Source organism: Rutidosis leptorrhynchoides, chromosome 11 (assembly GCF_046630445.1).
Source record: "Rutidosis leptorrhynchoides isolate AG116_Rl617_1_P2 chromosome 11, CSIRO_AGI_Rlap_v1, whole genome shotgun sequence".
Taxonomy (NCBI): Eukaryota; Viridiplantae; Streptophyta; class Magnoliopsida; order Asterales; family Asteraceae; genus Rutidosis; species Rutidosis leptorrhynchoides.
In genome coordinates, this window is record NC_092343.1 from 335341927 (window position 1) to 335359036 (window position 17110).

At 34.9% G+C, this 17110-nt stretch overlaps 1 protein-coding gene across 1 annotated transcript; it reads left to right on the forward strand.

The window, feature by feature from the left end:
* The first annotated feature begins 11187 nt into the window (after nucleotides 1-11187).
* On the forward strand, nucleotides 11188-14782 carry LOC139876867 (proteasome subunit alpha type-5-like). Its single transcript, XM_071864255.1, has 10 exons — nucleotides 11188-11239; nucleotides 11398-11443; nucleotides 11618-11699; nucleotides 11841-11921; nucleotides 12775-12888; nucleotides 12996-13097; nucleotides 13233-13291; nucleotides 13619-13721; nucleotides 13827-13892; nucleotides 14489-14782. Exons 2-10 carry the CDS (start codon nucleotides 11430-11432, stop codon nucleotides 14579-14581), a joined length of 714 nt encoding a protein of 237 aa, XP_071720356.1. The 5' UTR covers nucleotides 11188-11239; nucleotides 11398-11429; the 3' UTR covers nucleotides 14582-14782.
* Nucleotides 14783-17110: the final 2328 nt, after the last annotated feature.

The window sequence follows — 17110 nt, forward strand, 5'->3', positions numbered from 1 at the left end:
TCGGCACTTAATAGTTTCCCGTTGGCCACTTCAATGGTATAAGTGGTATCTAGTGGGAGTGGTGGAGTGCTAAAAGAATGAATCAAAATCTTGGATACAAAGCATTTATCGGCACCCGAATCGAATAAACAAGTAACATAAGTGTTGTCGAGAAGAAACGTACCCGTGACTAATTCATTGTCATCTCGGGCTTCCTCGGTGTTGATGTTGAAAGCTCGGCCGCACGTATTGGGGTTATCTTTCTTCTTCGGGCATGCGTTTCTATAATGGCCCGTTTGTCCACATTCGTAACAAGTGACCGTTTTTGGAGGATTGGGCCCTTTTCGAGCGATGGGGGCGGCGCTTGTGCAATTGTTGGCCTTATGACCAACTCCTTGGCACCGGTGGCAAATTAGCTTGCCACATTCACCCGAGTGGTGCTTGTGACATTTGTTGCAAAAAGGTTGAGTTCCGGCATAACCTTTCTTGCCGTCGTTGTTGAAAGGCTTTTTGGTGAAGGTGTTGTTGTTGTAGTTGCTTGATGGAGTGGCTTCCCATTTCCTTTTGTTGCCACCCAATTTGTCTTTGGCCTTAGGAGCCGGCACTACGATTTCATCAACCGTTTCAATCAATTGGCGGGCCATGTTCAAAGTAGCTTGGTGATTAACGGGTTTAGATGACATCACTCCTTGTTTGATGCTTTTTGGAAGACCGTCCATATAGAGTTCAACCCTTTGAGATTCGGGGTTCACGAGATTAGGACACATCAAGGATAGTTCGGCGAAGCGTTGGTTGTAGGCCTTGAGATCGTTTCTGACCGCCTTCAAAGTTCTTAGCTCTTGTTCGAGCTTTCGGGTTTCTTCGCGAGGAAAATATTCAACAATCATCTTTTCCCTTAAATCGGCCCAAGAGAGTGCATGAGCTTCATCGGTACCCACCGATTGTATATAGGTGTTCCACCATGTGAGGGCGACACCGGTGAAAGTGTGAGAGGAGTATTTGACCTTGTCTTGGTCCCGACAACCGCTTATGCTAAAGACGGCCTCCGTTTTTTCGAACCATCGAGTAAGAGTAACCGGTCCCCCGGTTCCATCATAAGTGTGAGGTTTGCACCCCATAAAAGCCTTGTAGGAGCACCCTTCGCTAGAGTTACCGGCCCCTTGGTTGTTGTTGTTGTTGGTGGTGGAGTGATCGGCCATAGCCGCCTCTACGGCGGTGGCTATCATTCGTTGTAGAGCTTGTTCGGGAGTCTCATGGCGTGGCACACGACGATGAGGCATTGTTCCTTCAAAACAAAAGAATACCGTTGGTTAGTATTCTAAATAATACTAACCGTGATATGGAATAAAGATAGAGAGAAAATTATCCTTGACTCGCCTTAAATTCTCTATGTCATAATGTCGGAATGTTCATATGAGTCACCGTAATATAATCCCGAAAATTATATTACCCTAATTCATATGTGCATTCGACATTACTTCATATGGTCAAGGTGGCGCGTCAATAAAATTTATCAACGTAAGATCAAGATCGAATATGAGTTAGGTATGATAGAAGAGTTCGAGTATAAATGCACAAGTAGTCAAGTAATTCCTACTTCGAGTCTATATGCCGGTTGTAGTATAGATTCACTAATGTACCCTATTACTCGGGGTTGACACCAATGAACTCTAAATCCCTACAACCAATGCTCTGATACCATCTGTAGCGACCCGACCAAACCATGTTTGACGGCGCCGTCTACGTAGGTCCCATTACATAGTCATAAGTCTTTAAGACAAAGTTTGACCAAAAATATCTCGCATTCATTTCATAAGTGTGGATGTTTCAGAGTTTACAAAAGTAGTTTCCATAACTAGTACATAACGATGTTTAAGTACAAATGAAACACGTGCGACACAGTTTAAAGTAGTCAAAAGACGCTCCACGTATGCATGTATACTCGACATCCAAAGCAAGTATCAAAAGAATGAGCGGAAGCATGTATCACCTAATGTTCAAGGACCTGAGAAAAACATAGAAATCTGTCAACGAAAACGTTGGTGAAATCATAGGTTTAAGTAAGTAAGTGAGTAAAAGTAAGTCGAACCACAAGATTTACATCAATGATAAATAGTAATACATTCTAAAAGTTAATATTCACGAGCACCCAATTATCAAGGCTTAACATTCTGTCCGTTGAACCCCATTAATAGTGCTAGAACAACACTGTTTCTCGAAAATATATTTCATCTGTGGACGGTAGCGAACCGTCCGAGATGAGGGTTTGTCAAACCCATATGGCCATACAACATAAGTTCACGCCTACACTTACACCCTGCAAGTGTAACTAATGATAATCGAATTGAGGATTTCGTTCTAAACTCGTATGTAGAATGTTTGTTTTCCGGTACTTGTGTTCACTTAGTTAAAAAAGAAACATTTATGTTTTCTCATCCCAAATACAAGTTCAAAAAAGTAAAAGTGGGACTATGATCTCACCTTGAGCGCAAGAGTAAATAAGTACTTCGACAAGTAACGTGTGCAAAGAACAATGCTAGTCTTGACCTAAACAAATAGGTTGTATCAATAACGATAGTCACGATTGGTCAAAGATGTTCAATTAGTCCTATGGCTCGTTACGACTCGATTATGTAGCATGTGAATCAATTTGTCAAGTTTCATGCAAGATACAAGTATAGAAACAAGTTAGGAATGTTGCATAATCATTTGGTTAAGTTTGACAAAAAGTCAAACTTTGGTCGGTCAAAGTCAACGAAAAAGTCAACACGTTCGGGTCGGGTCCCGAACTATTTTTCTGAGGTTTTTAATCATATATGAGCATGTTAGAACAAGTTACATGTGAATCGGATGTGCATAGCATAGCAAACATTATTCGAAAATTGACAAAGTTGGACAGACCACTTTGGCGCGCCGCGCGGGTATATGGCGTGAAATGTCCCGTTCTTATTGATTAAAAACGTTCCATATTAATTGATTTCGTTGCGAGGTTTTGACCTCTATATGAGACGTTTTTCAAAGACTGCATTCATTTTAAAACAAACCATAACCTTTATTTCATCAATAAAGGTTTAAAAAACTTTACGTAGATTATCAAATAATGATAATCTAAAATATCCTGTTTACACACGACCATTACATAATGGTTTACGATACAAATATGTTACAACAAAATAAGTTTCTTGAATGCAGTTTTTACACAATATCATACAAGCATGGACTCCAAATCTCGTCCTTATTTAAGTATGCGACAGCGGAAGCTCTTAATAATCACCTGAGAATAAACATGCTTAAAACGTCAACAAAAATGTTGGTGAGTTATAGGTTTAACCTATATATATCAAATCATAATAATAGACCACAAGATTTCATATTTCAATACACATCCCATACATAGAGATAAAAATCATTCATATGGTGAACACCTGGTAACCGACATTAACAAGATGCATATATAAGAATATCCCCATCATTCCGGGACACCCTTCGGATATGATATAAATTTCGAAGTACTAAAGCATCCGGTACTTTGGATGGGGTTTGTTAGGCCCAATAGATCTATCTTTAGGATTCTCGTCAATTAGGGTGTCTGTTCCCTAATTCTTAGATTACCAGACTTTATAAAAGGGGCATATTCGATTTCGATAATTCAACCATAGAATGTAGTTTCACGTACTTGTGTCTATTTTGTAAATCATTTATAAAACTTGCATGTATTCTCATCCCAAAAATATTAGATTTTAAAAGTGGGACTATAACTCACTTTCACAGATTTTTACTTCGTCGGGAAGTAAGACTTGGCCACTGGTTGATTCACGAACCTATAACAATATATACATATATATCAAAGTATGTTCAAAATATATTTACAACACTTTTAATATATTTTGATGTTTTAAGTTTATTAAGTCAGCTGTCCTCGTTAGTAACCTACAACTAGTTGTCCACAGTTAGATGTACAGAAATAAATCGATAAATATTATCTTGAATCAATCCACGACCCAGTGTATACGTATCTCAGTATTGATCACAACTCAAACTATATATATTTTGGAATCAACCTCAACCCTGTATAGCTAACTCCAACATTCACATATAGAGTATCTATGGTTGTTCCGAAATATATATAGATGTGTCGACATGATAGGTCGAAACATTGTATACGTGTCTATGATATCTCAAGATTACATAATATACAATACAAGTTGATTAAGTTATGGTTGGAATAGATTTGTTACCAATTTTCACGTTGCTAAAATGAGAAAAATTATCCAATCTTGTTTTACCCATAACTTCTTCATTTTAAATCCGTTTCGAGTGAATCAAATTGCTATGGTTTCATATTGAACTCTATTTTATGAATCTAAACAGAAAAAGTATAGGTTTATAGTCGGAAAAATAAGTTACAAGTCGTTTTTGTAAAGGTAGTCATTTCAGTTGAAAGAACGACGTCTAGATGACCATTTTAGAAAACATACTTCCACTTTGAGTTTAACCATAATTTTTGGATATAGTTTCATGTTCATAATAAAAATCATTTTCTCAGAATAACAACTTTTAAATCAAAGTTTATCATAGTTTTTAATTAACTAACCCAAAACAGCCCGCGGTGTTACTACGACGGCGTAAATTCGGTTTTACGGTGTTTTTCGTGTTTCCAGGTTTTAAATCATTAAGTTAGCATATCATATAGATATAGAACATGTGTTTAGTTGATTTTAAAAGTCAAGTTAGAAGGATTAACTTTTGTTTGCGAACAAGTTTAGAATTAACTAAACTATGTTCTAGTGATTACAAGTTTAAACCTTCGAATAAGATAGCTTTATATGTATGAATCGAATGATGTTATGAACATCATTAATACCTTAAGTTCCTTGGATAAACCTACTGGAAAAGAGAAAAATGGATCTAGCTTCAACGGATCCTTGGATGGCTCGAAGTTCTTGAAGCAGAATCATGACACCAAAACAAGTTCAAGTAAGATCATCACTTGAAATAAGATTGTTATTGTTATAGAAATTGAACCAAAGTTTGAATATGATTATTACCTTGTATTAGAATGATAACCTACTGTAATAAATAAAGATTTCTTGAGGTTGGATGATCACCTTACAAGATTGGAAGTGAGCTAGCAAACTTGAAAGTATTCTTGATTTTATGTAACTAGAACTTGTAGAATTTATGAAGAACACTTAGAACTTGAAGATAGAACTTGAGAGAGATCAATTAGATGAAGAAAATTGAAGAATGAAAGTGTTTGTAGGTGTTTTTGGTCGTTGGTGTATGGATTAGATATAAAGGATATGTAATTTTGTTTTCATGTAAATAAGTCATGAATGATTACTCATATTTTTGTAATTTTATGAGATATTTCATGCTAGTTGCCAAATGATGGTTCCCACATGTTTTAGGTGACTCACATGGGCTGCTAAGAGCTGATCATTGGAGTGTATATACCAATAGTACATACATCTAAAAGCTGTGTATTGTACGAGTACGAATACGGGTGCATACGAGTAGAATTGTTGATGAAACTGAACGAGGATGTAATTGTAAGCATTTTTGTTAAGTAGAAGTATTTTGATAAGTGTATTGAAGTCTTTCAAAAGTGTATAAATACATATTAAAACACTACATGTATATACATTTTAACTGAGTCGTTAAGTCATCGTTAGTCGTTACATGTAAGTGTTGTTTTGAAACCTTTAGGTTAACGATCTTGTTAAATTTTGTTAACCCAATGTTTATAATATCAAATGAGATTTTAAATTATTATATTATCATGATATTATCATGTATGAATATCTCTTAATATGATATATATACATTAAATGTCTTTACAACGATAATCGTTACATATATGTCTCGTTTAAAAATTATTAAGTTAGTAGTCTTATTTTTACATATGTAGTTCATTGTTAATATACTTAATGATATGTTTACTTATCATAGTATCATGTTAACTATATATATATATATATATATATATATCCATATATATATCATCATATAGTTTTTACAAGTTTTAACGTTCGTGAATCACCGGTCAACTTGGGTGGTCAATTGTCTATATGAAACATATTCCAATTAATCAAGTCTTAACAATTTTGATTGCTTAACATGTTGGAAACATTTAATCATGTAAATATCAATCTCAATTAATATATATAAACATGGAAAAGTTCGGGTCACTACAGTACCTACCCGTTAAATAAATTTCGTCCCGAAATTTTAAGCTGTTGAAGGTGTTGACGAATCTTCTGGAAATAGATGCGGGTATTTCTTTTTCATCTGATCTTCACGCTCCCAGGTGAACTCGGGTCCTCTACGAGCATTCCATCGAACCTTAACAATTGGTATCTTGTTTTGCTTAAGTCTTTTAACCTCACGATCCATTATTTCAACGGGTTCTTCGATGAATTGAAGTTTTTCGTTGATTTGGATTTCATCTAACGGAATAGTGAGATCTTCTTTAGCAAAACATTTCTTCAAATTCGAGACGTGGAAAGTGTTATGTACAGCCGCGAGTTGTTGAGGTAACTCAAGTCGGTAAGCTACTGGTCCGACACGATCAATAATCTTGAATGGTCCAATATACCTTGGATTTAATTTCCCTCGTTTACCAAATCGAACAACGCCTTTCCAAGGTGCAACTTTAAGCATGACCATCTCTCCAATTTCAAATTCTATATCTTTTCTTTTAATGTCAGCGTAGCTCTTTTGTCGACTTTGGGCGGTTTTCAACCGTTGTTGAATTTGGATGATCTTCTCGGTAGTTTCTTGTATAATCTCCGGACCCGTAATCTGTCTATCCCCCACTTCACTCCAACAAATCGGAGACCTGCACTTTCTACCATAAAGTGCTTCAAACGGCGCCATCTCAATGCTTGAATGGTAGCTGTTGTTGTAGGAAAATTCTGCTAACGGTAGATGTCGATCCCAACTGTTTCCGAAATCAATAACACATGCTCGTAGCATGTCTTCAAGTGTTTGTATCGTCCTTTCGCTCTGCCCATCAGTTTGTGGATGATAGGCAGTACTCATGTCTAGACGAGTTCCTAATGCATGCTGTAATGTCTGCCAGAATCTTGAAATAAATCTGCCATCCCTATCAGAGATAATAGAGATTGGTATTCCATGTCTGGAGACGACTTCCTTCAAATACAGTCGTGCTAACTTCTCCATCTTGTCATCTTCTCTTATTGGCAGGAAGTGTGCTGATTTGGTGAGACGATCAACTATTACCCAAATAGTATCAAAACCACTTGCAGTCCTTGGCAATTTAGTGATGAAATCCATGGTAATGTTTTCCCATTTCCATTCCGGGATTTCGGGTTGTTGAAGTAGACCTGATGGTTTCTGATGCTCAGCTTTGACCTTAGAACACGTCAAACATTCTCCTACGTATTTAGCAACATCGGCTTTCATACCCGTCCACCAAAAATGTTTCTTGAGATCCTTGTACATCTTCCCCGTTCCAGGATGTATTGAGTATCTGGTTTTATGAGCTTCTCTAAGTACCATTTCTCTCATATCTCCAAATTTTGGTACCCAAATCCTTTCAGCCCTATACCGGGTTCCGTCTTCCCGAATATTAAGATGCTTCTCCGATCCTTTGGGTATTTCATCCTTTAAATTTCCCTCTTTTAAAACTCCTTGTTGCACCTCCTTTATTTGAGTAGTAAGGTTATTATGAATCATTATATTCATAGATTTTACTCGAATGGGTTCTCTGTCCTTCCTGCTCAAGGCATCGGCTACCACATTTGCCTTCCCCGGGTGGTAACGAATCTCAAAGTCGTAATCATTCAATAATTCAATCCACCTACGCTGCCTCATATTCAGTTGTTTCTGATTAAATATGTGTTGAAGACTTTTGTGGTCGGTATATATAATACTTTTGACCCCGTATAAGTAGTGCCTCCAAGTCTTTAATGCAAAAACAACCGCGCCTAATTCCAAATCATGCGTCGTATAATTTTGTTCGTGAATCTTCAATTGTCTAGACGCATAAGCAATCACCTTCGTTCGTTGCATTAATACACAACCGAGACCTTACTTTGATGCGTCACAATAAATCACAAAATCATCATTCCCTTCAGGCAATGACAATATAGGTGCCGTAGTTAGCTTTTTCTTCAATAACTGAAACGCTTTCTCTTGTTCATCATTCCATTCAAATTTCTTCCCTTTATGCGTTAATGCAGTCAAGGGTTTTGCTATTCTGGAAAAGTCTTGGATGAACCTTCTGTAGTAACCAGCTAGTCCTAAAAACTGGCGTATGTGTTTCGGAGTTTTCGGGGTTTCCCACTTTTCAACAGTTTCTATCTTTGCCGGATCCACCTTAATACCTTCTTTGTTCACTATGTGACCGAGGAATTGAACTTCTTCCAACCAAAATGCACACTTTGAAAACTTAGCGTACAATTCTTCCTTCCTCAATACTTCTAACACCTTTCTCAAATGTTCACCGTGTTCTTGGTCATTCTTTGAGTAAATAAGTATGTCATCAATGAAAACAATGACAAACTTGTCAAGGTATGGTCCACACACTCGGTTCATAAGGTCCATGAACACAACTGGTGCATTAGTTAAACCAAACGGCATGACCATAAACTCGTAATGACCGTAACGTGTTCTGAAAGCAGTCTTTGGAATATCATCTTCTTTCACCCGCATTTGATGATACCCGGAACGTAAGTCAATCTTTGAATAAACAGACGAGCCTTGTAGTTGATCAAATAAGTCGTCGATTCTCGGTAGTGGGTAGCGGTTCTTGATGGTAAGTTTGTTCAACTCTCGGTAGTCGATACACAACCTGAATGTACCATCTTTCTTCTTGACAAACAAAACAGGAGCTCCCCACGGTGATGTGCTTGGTCGAATGAAACCACGCTCTAAAAGTTCTTGTAATTGGCTTTGCAGTTCTTTCATCTCGCTGGGTGCGAGTCTGTAAGGAGCACGAGCTATTGGTGCAGCTCCTGGTACAAGATCTATTTGAAATTCAACGGATCGATGTGGGGGTAATCCCGGTAATTCTTTCGGAAATACATCGGGAAATTCTTTTGCAATGGGAACATCATTGATGCTCTTTTCTTCAGTTTGTACTTTTTCGACGTGTGCTAGAACAGCATAGCAACCTTTTCTTATTAGTTTTTGTGCCTTCAAATTACTAATAAGATGTAGCTTCGTGTTGCCCTTTTCTCCGTACACCATTAAGGGTTTTCCTTTTTCTCGTATAATGCGAATTGCATTTTTGTAACAAACGATCTCTGCTTTCACTTCTTTCAACCAGTCCATACCGATTATCACATCAAAACTCCCTAACTCTACTGGTATCAAATCAATCTTAAATGTTTCGCTAACCAGTTTAATTTCTCGATTCCGACATATATTATCTGCTAAAATTAATTTACCATTTGCTAATTCGAGTAAAAATTTACTATCCAAAGGCGTCAATGGACAACTTAATTTAGCACAAAAATCTCTACTCAATGATGTGCAGAGAAATCTGGCAGTTTTTAAGTTTTATGCACGAACCTAACTTCAAACAATCACCATTTATGACCCGCAAACAACCAAAACATGTATCTTATATCATCGGAAAGGTATTTTGACAAGGAAAACAACTAAACACATTTCAACAATCACATTTACTTTTACAACAACCGAAATCACATTCAAAGCTCCTCATTAAATGCATTCAAGTTCATAAATGAAATTTGATGATTCGGCAAACAATTTACATGAATGATATGCCGTTTCGAAGGTGATCAAGCATACAATACAACCTAACACTTACAAATAACATTTCATGTCATTCAAAGCATTAAATGTTCACATTAAATTCTATCAAACCCTAACCAACAACATCAAAATCACTAATCATGTTTATGAAGTTTTCTAAAACAACCTACACATCAAATTGAAGCTAGTGATACTAGGAACACATTTAATACATGCATTTATAACTTTTAACAACATTCAAACAACCAAATCACCAAATCAAACACACCAAAGTTCATATTCAAACTAGTTACTTCAAATAACGAAATCGAACATATAAATCATATACTCATGTTAGACTTGAGCCATAGACACTAATTAACAACTTTATAATTTAAAAACATCAAGAACACAAAATCTAGTGATTTTAGAAAGTTACCCAATTGTAACGAAATCGGTATGGAATCGAAGAGGAAGTTGCAAGGATTCCAAATATGCAATTTGTTTTGATTGATGCTTGCTTGAACGATTTTAGATGATGAATCTTTGTATGAGTGTTTGAGAGAAAAATGAAAAGTATTAAATGAAAAGAGAAATGAAAGGGATAATGGATGGTGGAAGGGGTGTTGACTAGTCAAAAGCTAGTCACATCTTTGATCACTTGGCAAAACTAGTCCCTCAAGTTCGGTTGCGGGTGCGTGAATTACCTAGACGAGATACTTTTAAAACACGTATTAACGGGAGATGTTATAAACATATAACGGGATTTAAATAGTATAACGGGAAAGTAAACGGAAAAAGGCGGGATGTTACATTTATCATCCATTAAGATCATCCATATCCATTTATCATCCATATCCATTTTAATGGATCAGATAGGGTGAATATCTAATGGATCGGACATCCATCGCCATCCCTACCCAGCGACGTTAGATGAGCTGGACATGGGGTGACTCGAGTGACGGTATTAACGCAGCATCATCCCTTCGTCGTTAGTCATGTAGCCAACGAAATCAGACAAAAGCGTTGGGACCAATAAATGATTTTATAGATTTAATTTTTATTTTTTTCCACTCAATTTTCAATTATATTTTACCATATCACCTCACAAATATTTGACATTTGGGGTTAATCAAACTTAAATACTGACTTTACCACATCACAGTCAAAAACCCATTTTTTTACTAAAATGTACAAAATTTGACACTACCTCACACGCATGGTCATGGTGGTCTTAGGGGGTGTGAGTTTTAATAAAATTTTGATGTAAAAAAAAAAAAAAAAAAAACGGTGCCCAACCAACAATGTCTATGAAAAAGAGTCTTTATATCGAGGTTACTATTTTGGGCTTAAAAAGTACTACATTGCTAACCCCAATGGCCCAATTATACTGTTTGGGCCGGTAAAAGCTCAGGATCCGACCCGTTTACCAGAAAGCCACTGCTGTTAGCTTGCTTCCCAAGAAGGGGCTTATACCAGATTCATAAATAGACTAACCAAATACAATCAAATATCACTAATCGCCTGCACACAGGTACGTTTGTGTTTAGTCCCCCTTACTGATGATTAACGTTCAATTCTCAAATTGTGTTTTTTCATCGTTTTGTCGGCTAATTGAAACCCTTAATTCTGATTGATTGCATTTCTAGAACCTTTTTATCAGTAATTGATTCACACGTTGATGAATTGCAGAGATCTATTGAACCTTTAACACTCAATCGAAGATGTTTCTAACCAGGTAACCGCATTTTGATATTACAATCTGCTTTTCATATTTCCTCATGTCATTTTTTGTTGCCCTAATATCTATCTTTTTTGAAGTTCTTACATTTCTCTTTTAAATTTGGACTGTATGTATGTCTTGTATTGATTTATGGTTTGAAATATTGATGTACTGATGATGATTGTGTAGGACTGAGTATGACAGGGGTGTCAACACTTTTTCTCCTGAAGGCAGGTTGTTTCAAGTTGAGTATGCAATTGAGGCAATAAAGGTAAAATCTTTTGCTTTGATTTGATGTTGTTAGTACCATGGATATAATTGCAATTGTTCTAATATGGAATTTGAATATTTATATTGATTGATGATTAATGTTTTTTTAATATGACTGTGTGGCTTTCAATTATGATTGCAGTTGGGTTCGACAGCAATTGGGTTGAAGACCAAGGAAGGGGTTGTTCTTGCTGTCGAAAAGCGTATTACCTCTCCTCTTCTGGTAAATCTCTATTTTAGCTTTTCGGTATATTGTAGACTATCAATCACTATGGCACATGTATCATTTTTGCTACAGGAAATTTGTGGTTAAATTTCTAGCTCCTGTATGGTTATTTATCGAATTTCTTATTAATGGTTTTTTATCTGTTATTACATACATATGTAATATGTAATTGAATTTAGATGCCTTGGTGATTATTTGTCTAGTTTGTATTGTCTTTCTGTTTGTGGTGTTTATTTCATGGTTAGTATTCTAGTTGTAAAATGTGGAGGAAAGAGAGGAATACTTTATTTTATTTTTATATATAAATATAATATATTCATAAAATGAATAACTTGAGGTTAAAGCAGTTCACCATCTGCCTTTTTCCCAGGTTTCTGGTGTTCTAGAGACCGGAAAACAACAAGTTTATATGTGTTTTCTGTTGAGTGTTCGGTTTGATGTTTTATAAGTAAGTTGTGTAATGTTGTGCATGTACAAACTTAATATGATTCAGAACTATATGCGGCACCGTTGGTAGAAAGTTTAAATTGCCCGATAGGGTTGTAAGGATTAGTTCATGTTTGCAGTAAGACTATGGTCTTGTTTTTATTTTATAAAAGGTGTGATGCGGCAAGATGACAATCTTAATAAATATTAATAAATTGAAATTGAAGCTACTAGTTATTTAAGTGTTTCTCTAGAACAGATAGTTATAGATTGATATAACTATTACATGCCCATGTCTCAACCAAATTGTATTTATAAGCTGTGAGAAAGTATATAATGTAAATCATATGAACTTTTAAGCGATCAAATACTAATTGGTGGCTATGCAAATCTCAAAAGTCCAACATAGTTCTTGTGGTAACAGGAGCCTAGCAGTGTTGAGAAAATAATGGAAATTGACGAGCATATTGGTTGTGCGATGAGTGGATTAATTGCAGATGCTCGTACACTTGTTGAACATGCACGAGTTGAAACACAGGTAACTTAAGCATCAATTATTAACATTAGTTTATAGTTGATTATAAACCGATTTGTTACGATTTAATGCTGATTTTAGTTTTTTTTTTTTTTTTTTTTTCATTTTAGAATCATAGGTTTTCGTACGGTGAACCGATGACTGTCGAGTCAACTACTCAAGCCCTTTGTGATCTGGCACTGCGATTTGGTGAAGGAGAAGAAGAATCCATGGTTAGCAATTCCATTTATTACTACTTTTTATTTTTATTTAAGGATCTGAATTATTATTTTCCCTTTTTTTTAACAGTCATCAAGACATTAACTAACATGTTCATTTTTTTATTGTTTTTTTTTTTTTTTTTGCAGTCTCGGCCTTTTGGGGTATCTCTGCTTATTGCAGGCCACGATGAAAATGGTCCCAGCCTGTAAGTACCAATAATTTATCTGGGTCATTTCTTAATGTACCGCTATTGCCATTTATCTGTCTATAGCATACAAGTTTTCAGTCAAAATCAGTCATAGTCAAATTTGGTCAACATCAGAGTACTCCCCGAGTTACCATTTTTTCAACCATGATAGAATTCATTCATTGTTTACAACAAAGGAAGAAACAAGTTCAGTGTTACACTTCATAATATATGTTTAACTTCTTTTCCACTTTATAATGCAAACTAATATACTCTATGTGGAATATATATCTTACCTATTTATGTTGCAGACAAAGTTAGTTTAAAGGTGTGTGTTATATGTAGATACTATACGGATCCTTCTGGAACATTTTGGCAATGCAATGGAAAAGCTATAGGCTCAGGTTCTGAAGGTGCTGACAGCTCTCTGCAGGAGCAATATAACAAGGTGATGAATATAATCATTTTTCTAAAAGCATTTTGACTTTCATTGACTGAGATACTTGATTACTGAATACTGATTGTGTGATTTTTATCATATGTGTATTTGCAGGACTTGACACTAAAAGAAGCTGAAACAATTGCTCTTTCGATCCTGAAACAAGTCATGGAAGAAAAGGTCAGTATTGTAATTTCCATAAGTTGAGTCCTCTAGCAATTAATAGGGGTGTTCATCAGTTCAGTTTCTTTAGTTTATTCGGTTCACTTGGTTCAGTTCCGATAAATTTTTGGAAGAAAAACCGAAAAATGGAACCGAATTTAATTTCAAAACCGAAAATGAACCAAAAGCCGAATTTGGTTAGACCGAATAAATCAAAAAATCATAAGTTAACCATTATATAATCGTAATAAATCGATTTTAAATTTGGTTTTTGTCTATATATATTACTAACAAATTAATATATTATTTGTTGAATTTGGTTAAACTGAAATAAAAATACTCGAACCGATGAATTGTTCTATCAAGTCTCATTTGTCATGCCTAATCAAAATATCAAATTATAGCCTTGTTTTTAACCTTTAGTAAATACCTAATTTCTATAATCCTTTTTATGACGTGTAACCTTCTATGTATAAAAGCTCCTCGCATAGTTGCATGTAATAAGCTGAATTTAATCTTGACTATTGACTTACATTTTTTTATTTATATGCAATTGGAAGGTGCTTTGTTAACAAGTAAGATTTTACGTCTTAAAAAAATTGTTTTGAGTTCAGGTAACTCCAAACAATGTCGATATTGCGAAGGTTGCTCCTACTTATCACTTGTATACACCGGCTGAAGTTGAAGCTGTTATCAGCCGCTTATGAAATGGGAGTCTTCTTATTCACAAGTTGTAGACGGTCTTCATTTGGTTTCCTTCGACATGTATTCTGTACTAGATTACTATGATTTTATTATGCTTTTCTTATTTGTTATGGCATTTGGACACAAGATCTTTTCTATGTTTGAGACTCATCATGAAATTAATGTTGGAGACCTAAAACTTGATTTAAATTTTAAAGAATGTTCCCCGGTTTCTTCTTGACATTGTGCATTCAACTCTCTCTGGGGAGGAAATTTGTTAGACTTGTCCCTGGATGATGTTAAAAAAAAATAAAAAATTGTTAAGACTTGTGTTATAACAAAATAAATTCTGAATGTTGGGGTTAGATAAGCTGAAGTCCTGTTTCTAGACAACTTATGTCACATCTAGGTAAACCAACAAACAGAAATTCATGTATGCCCTTCGCTAATTGCTAGTACGCATACGTTATTTTGGGCAAGGATGAGTTAAAATTCCGAAAAACCAAAATCGAATCGGTACTAGCACCGAAGATTGTGCTGACAGGGGTTCTTTTTCGGTTCTTGGTTTTGAGACTAGGTGTCGGTATCGGTTAGGTTTGTGAAACCGAATTAGGAAAGTGAATTATGGAAGCTGTAAATATACGTTTTCGTAAGTATATGTTTCGCAATGGTTGAATTAAGAAAGCGAATTATGTTATCAATTTTATGAGCCCGTCCGTTAGATGGAAGTTGCAAATATACGTTTTCGCAATGGTTGAATGTATAACAATAGCATAAATGCATAAGTATATATTATGGTGAAGATCGTTGTAGATAAAGATACTAAGTTTATGAGTCTGTCGGATGGGCAAGAACTGTTTACTCTGAAACTGACTGTTACGACGTAGACATATATGTATGTATGTGTGTGTATATATATATATATATATATATATATATATATATATATATATATATATATATATATATATATATATATATGTGTGTGTGTGTGTGTGTGTGTGTGTGTGTGTGTGTACATACATATATGTAGGATCAAGAGGGAAGTAACCAATCGGGGGAAAGCGGGGGGAAACAAGAACTTTTTTTTTTAGTTTTTTGAAAAAACTTTGTTCACGAACATTATAGATTGGATGAAAATATGAACATTTAGTAGAGACACTTTGTGATAAATGTTTTTAGTTTGGTGGGAAAACGCTCGAAGAAGTAATATATAACAATTATCGTGTTTTTCGAGCGTATGTTGAGGTTTTAACTATTGGGGTTTAGATATTAGGGTTTAGATATTAGGGTTTATAGGGTTTAGATATTAGGGTTTAGAAATTTAGGGTTTAGGGTTTAGATTTAGGATTTAGATTGAGTTTTTAACACGAACGGTTTAGAGTTTAGGGTTTAGGGTTTGGTGTACAAAACACCAAACCCTAAACTCTAAATCGAGCTAAATTTTACTTCACAAAACATGGAAAAAAAACGTTCATATTCTTCACGAACAATATTATCTTGAATGTTATTTTTGTCGATCGTTTTTCCGCCTAAATAATAACATTCATCACGAAGTGTCTCTTCTAAATGTTCATATTTTCGTGTGATCTTGATGCCGGAAAAAAAATTCCAAACAAACGAAGAAAAAAAAATTTGCTTCCCCCCGCTTCCCCCGATTGGTTACTTCCCCATTGATCATGCCCCTATATATATATATATATATATATATATTATATATATATATATATATATATATATATATATATATATATATATATATATATATATATATATATATATATAGTGGCAGAATCAAGAGGGAAGTAACCAATCGGGGGGAAGCGGGGGGAAGCAAAAACTTTTTTTTTTCGTTTTTTGAAAAAACTTTGTTCACGAACATTATAGATGAGATGAAAATATGAACATTTAATAAAGACATTTTGTGATAAATGTTTTTATTTTGACGGGAAAATGCTCGAAGAAGTAATATATAACAATTATCGTGTTTTTTGAGCGTATGTTGAGGTTTTAGCTAATGGGGTATAGATATTAGGTTTTACATATTAGGGTTTAGATATTAGGGTTTAGAAATTTAGGGTTTAGAGTTTAGATTTAGGGTTTAGATTTAGGATTTAGATTGAGTTTTTAACACGAACGGTTTAGGGTTTAGGGTTTAGGGTTTGGTGTTTTGGTTTTATGGAATAAACCCAAAACACCATACCCTAAACCCTAAACTCTAAATCGGGCTAAATTTTACTTCACAAAACATGAAGAAGAAAAACGTTCATATTCTTCACGAACAATATTATCTTGAATGTTATTTTTGTCGATCATTTTTCCGCCTAAATAATAACATTCATCACGAAGTGTCTTTTCTAAATGTTCATATTTTCGTGTGATTTTGATGCCGGGAAAAAAAAATCCAAAAAAAAAAACTTTTTTTTTTTTGCTTCCCCCGCTTCCCCCCGATTGGTTACTTCTCCATTGATCCTGCCCCTATATATATATATATATATATATATATATATATATATATATATATATATATATATATATATATATATATATGA

What these genes read in the sequence shown, in the direction of transcription:
- LOC139876867 (XM_071864255.1), top strand. An exon ending in ATGCAATTGAGGCAATAAAG is followed by an intron (nt 11,700 to 11,840) that starts GTAAAATCTTTT and finishes TTATGATTGCAG; the next exon opens with TTGGGTTCGACAGCAATTGG. An exon ending in GATGAAAATGGTCCCAGCCT is followed by an intron (nt 13,292 to 13,618) that starts GTAAGTACCAAT and finishes TGTTATATGTAG; the next exon opens with ATACTATACGGATCCTTCTG.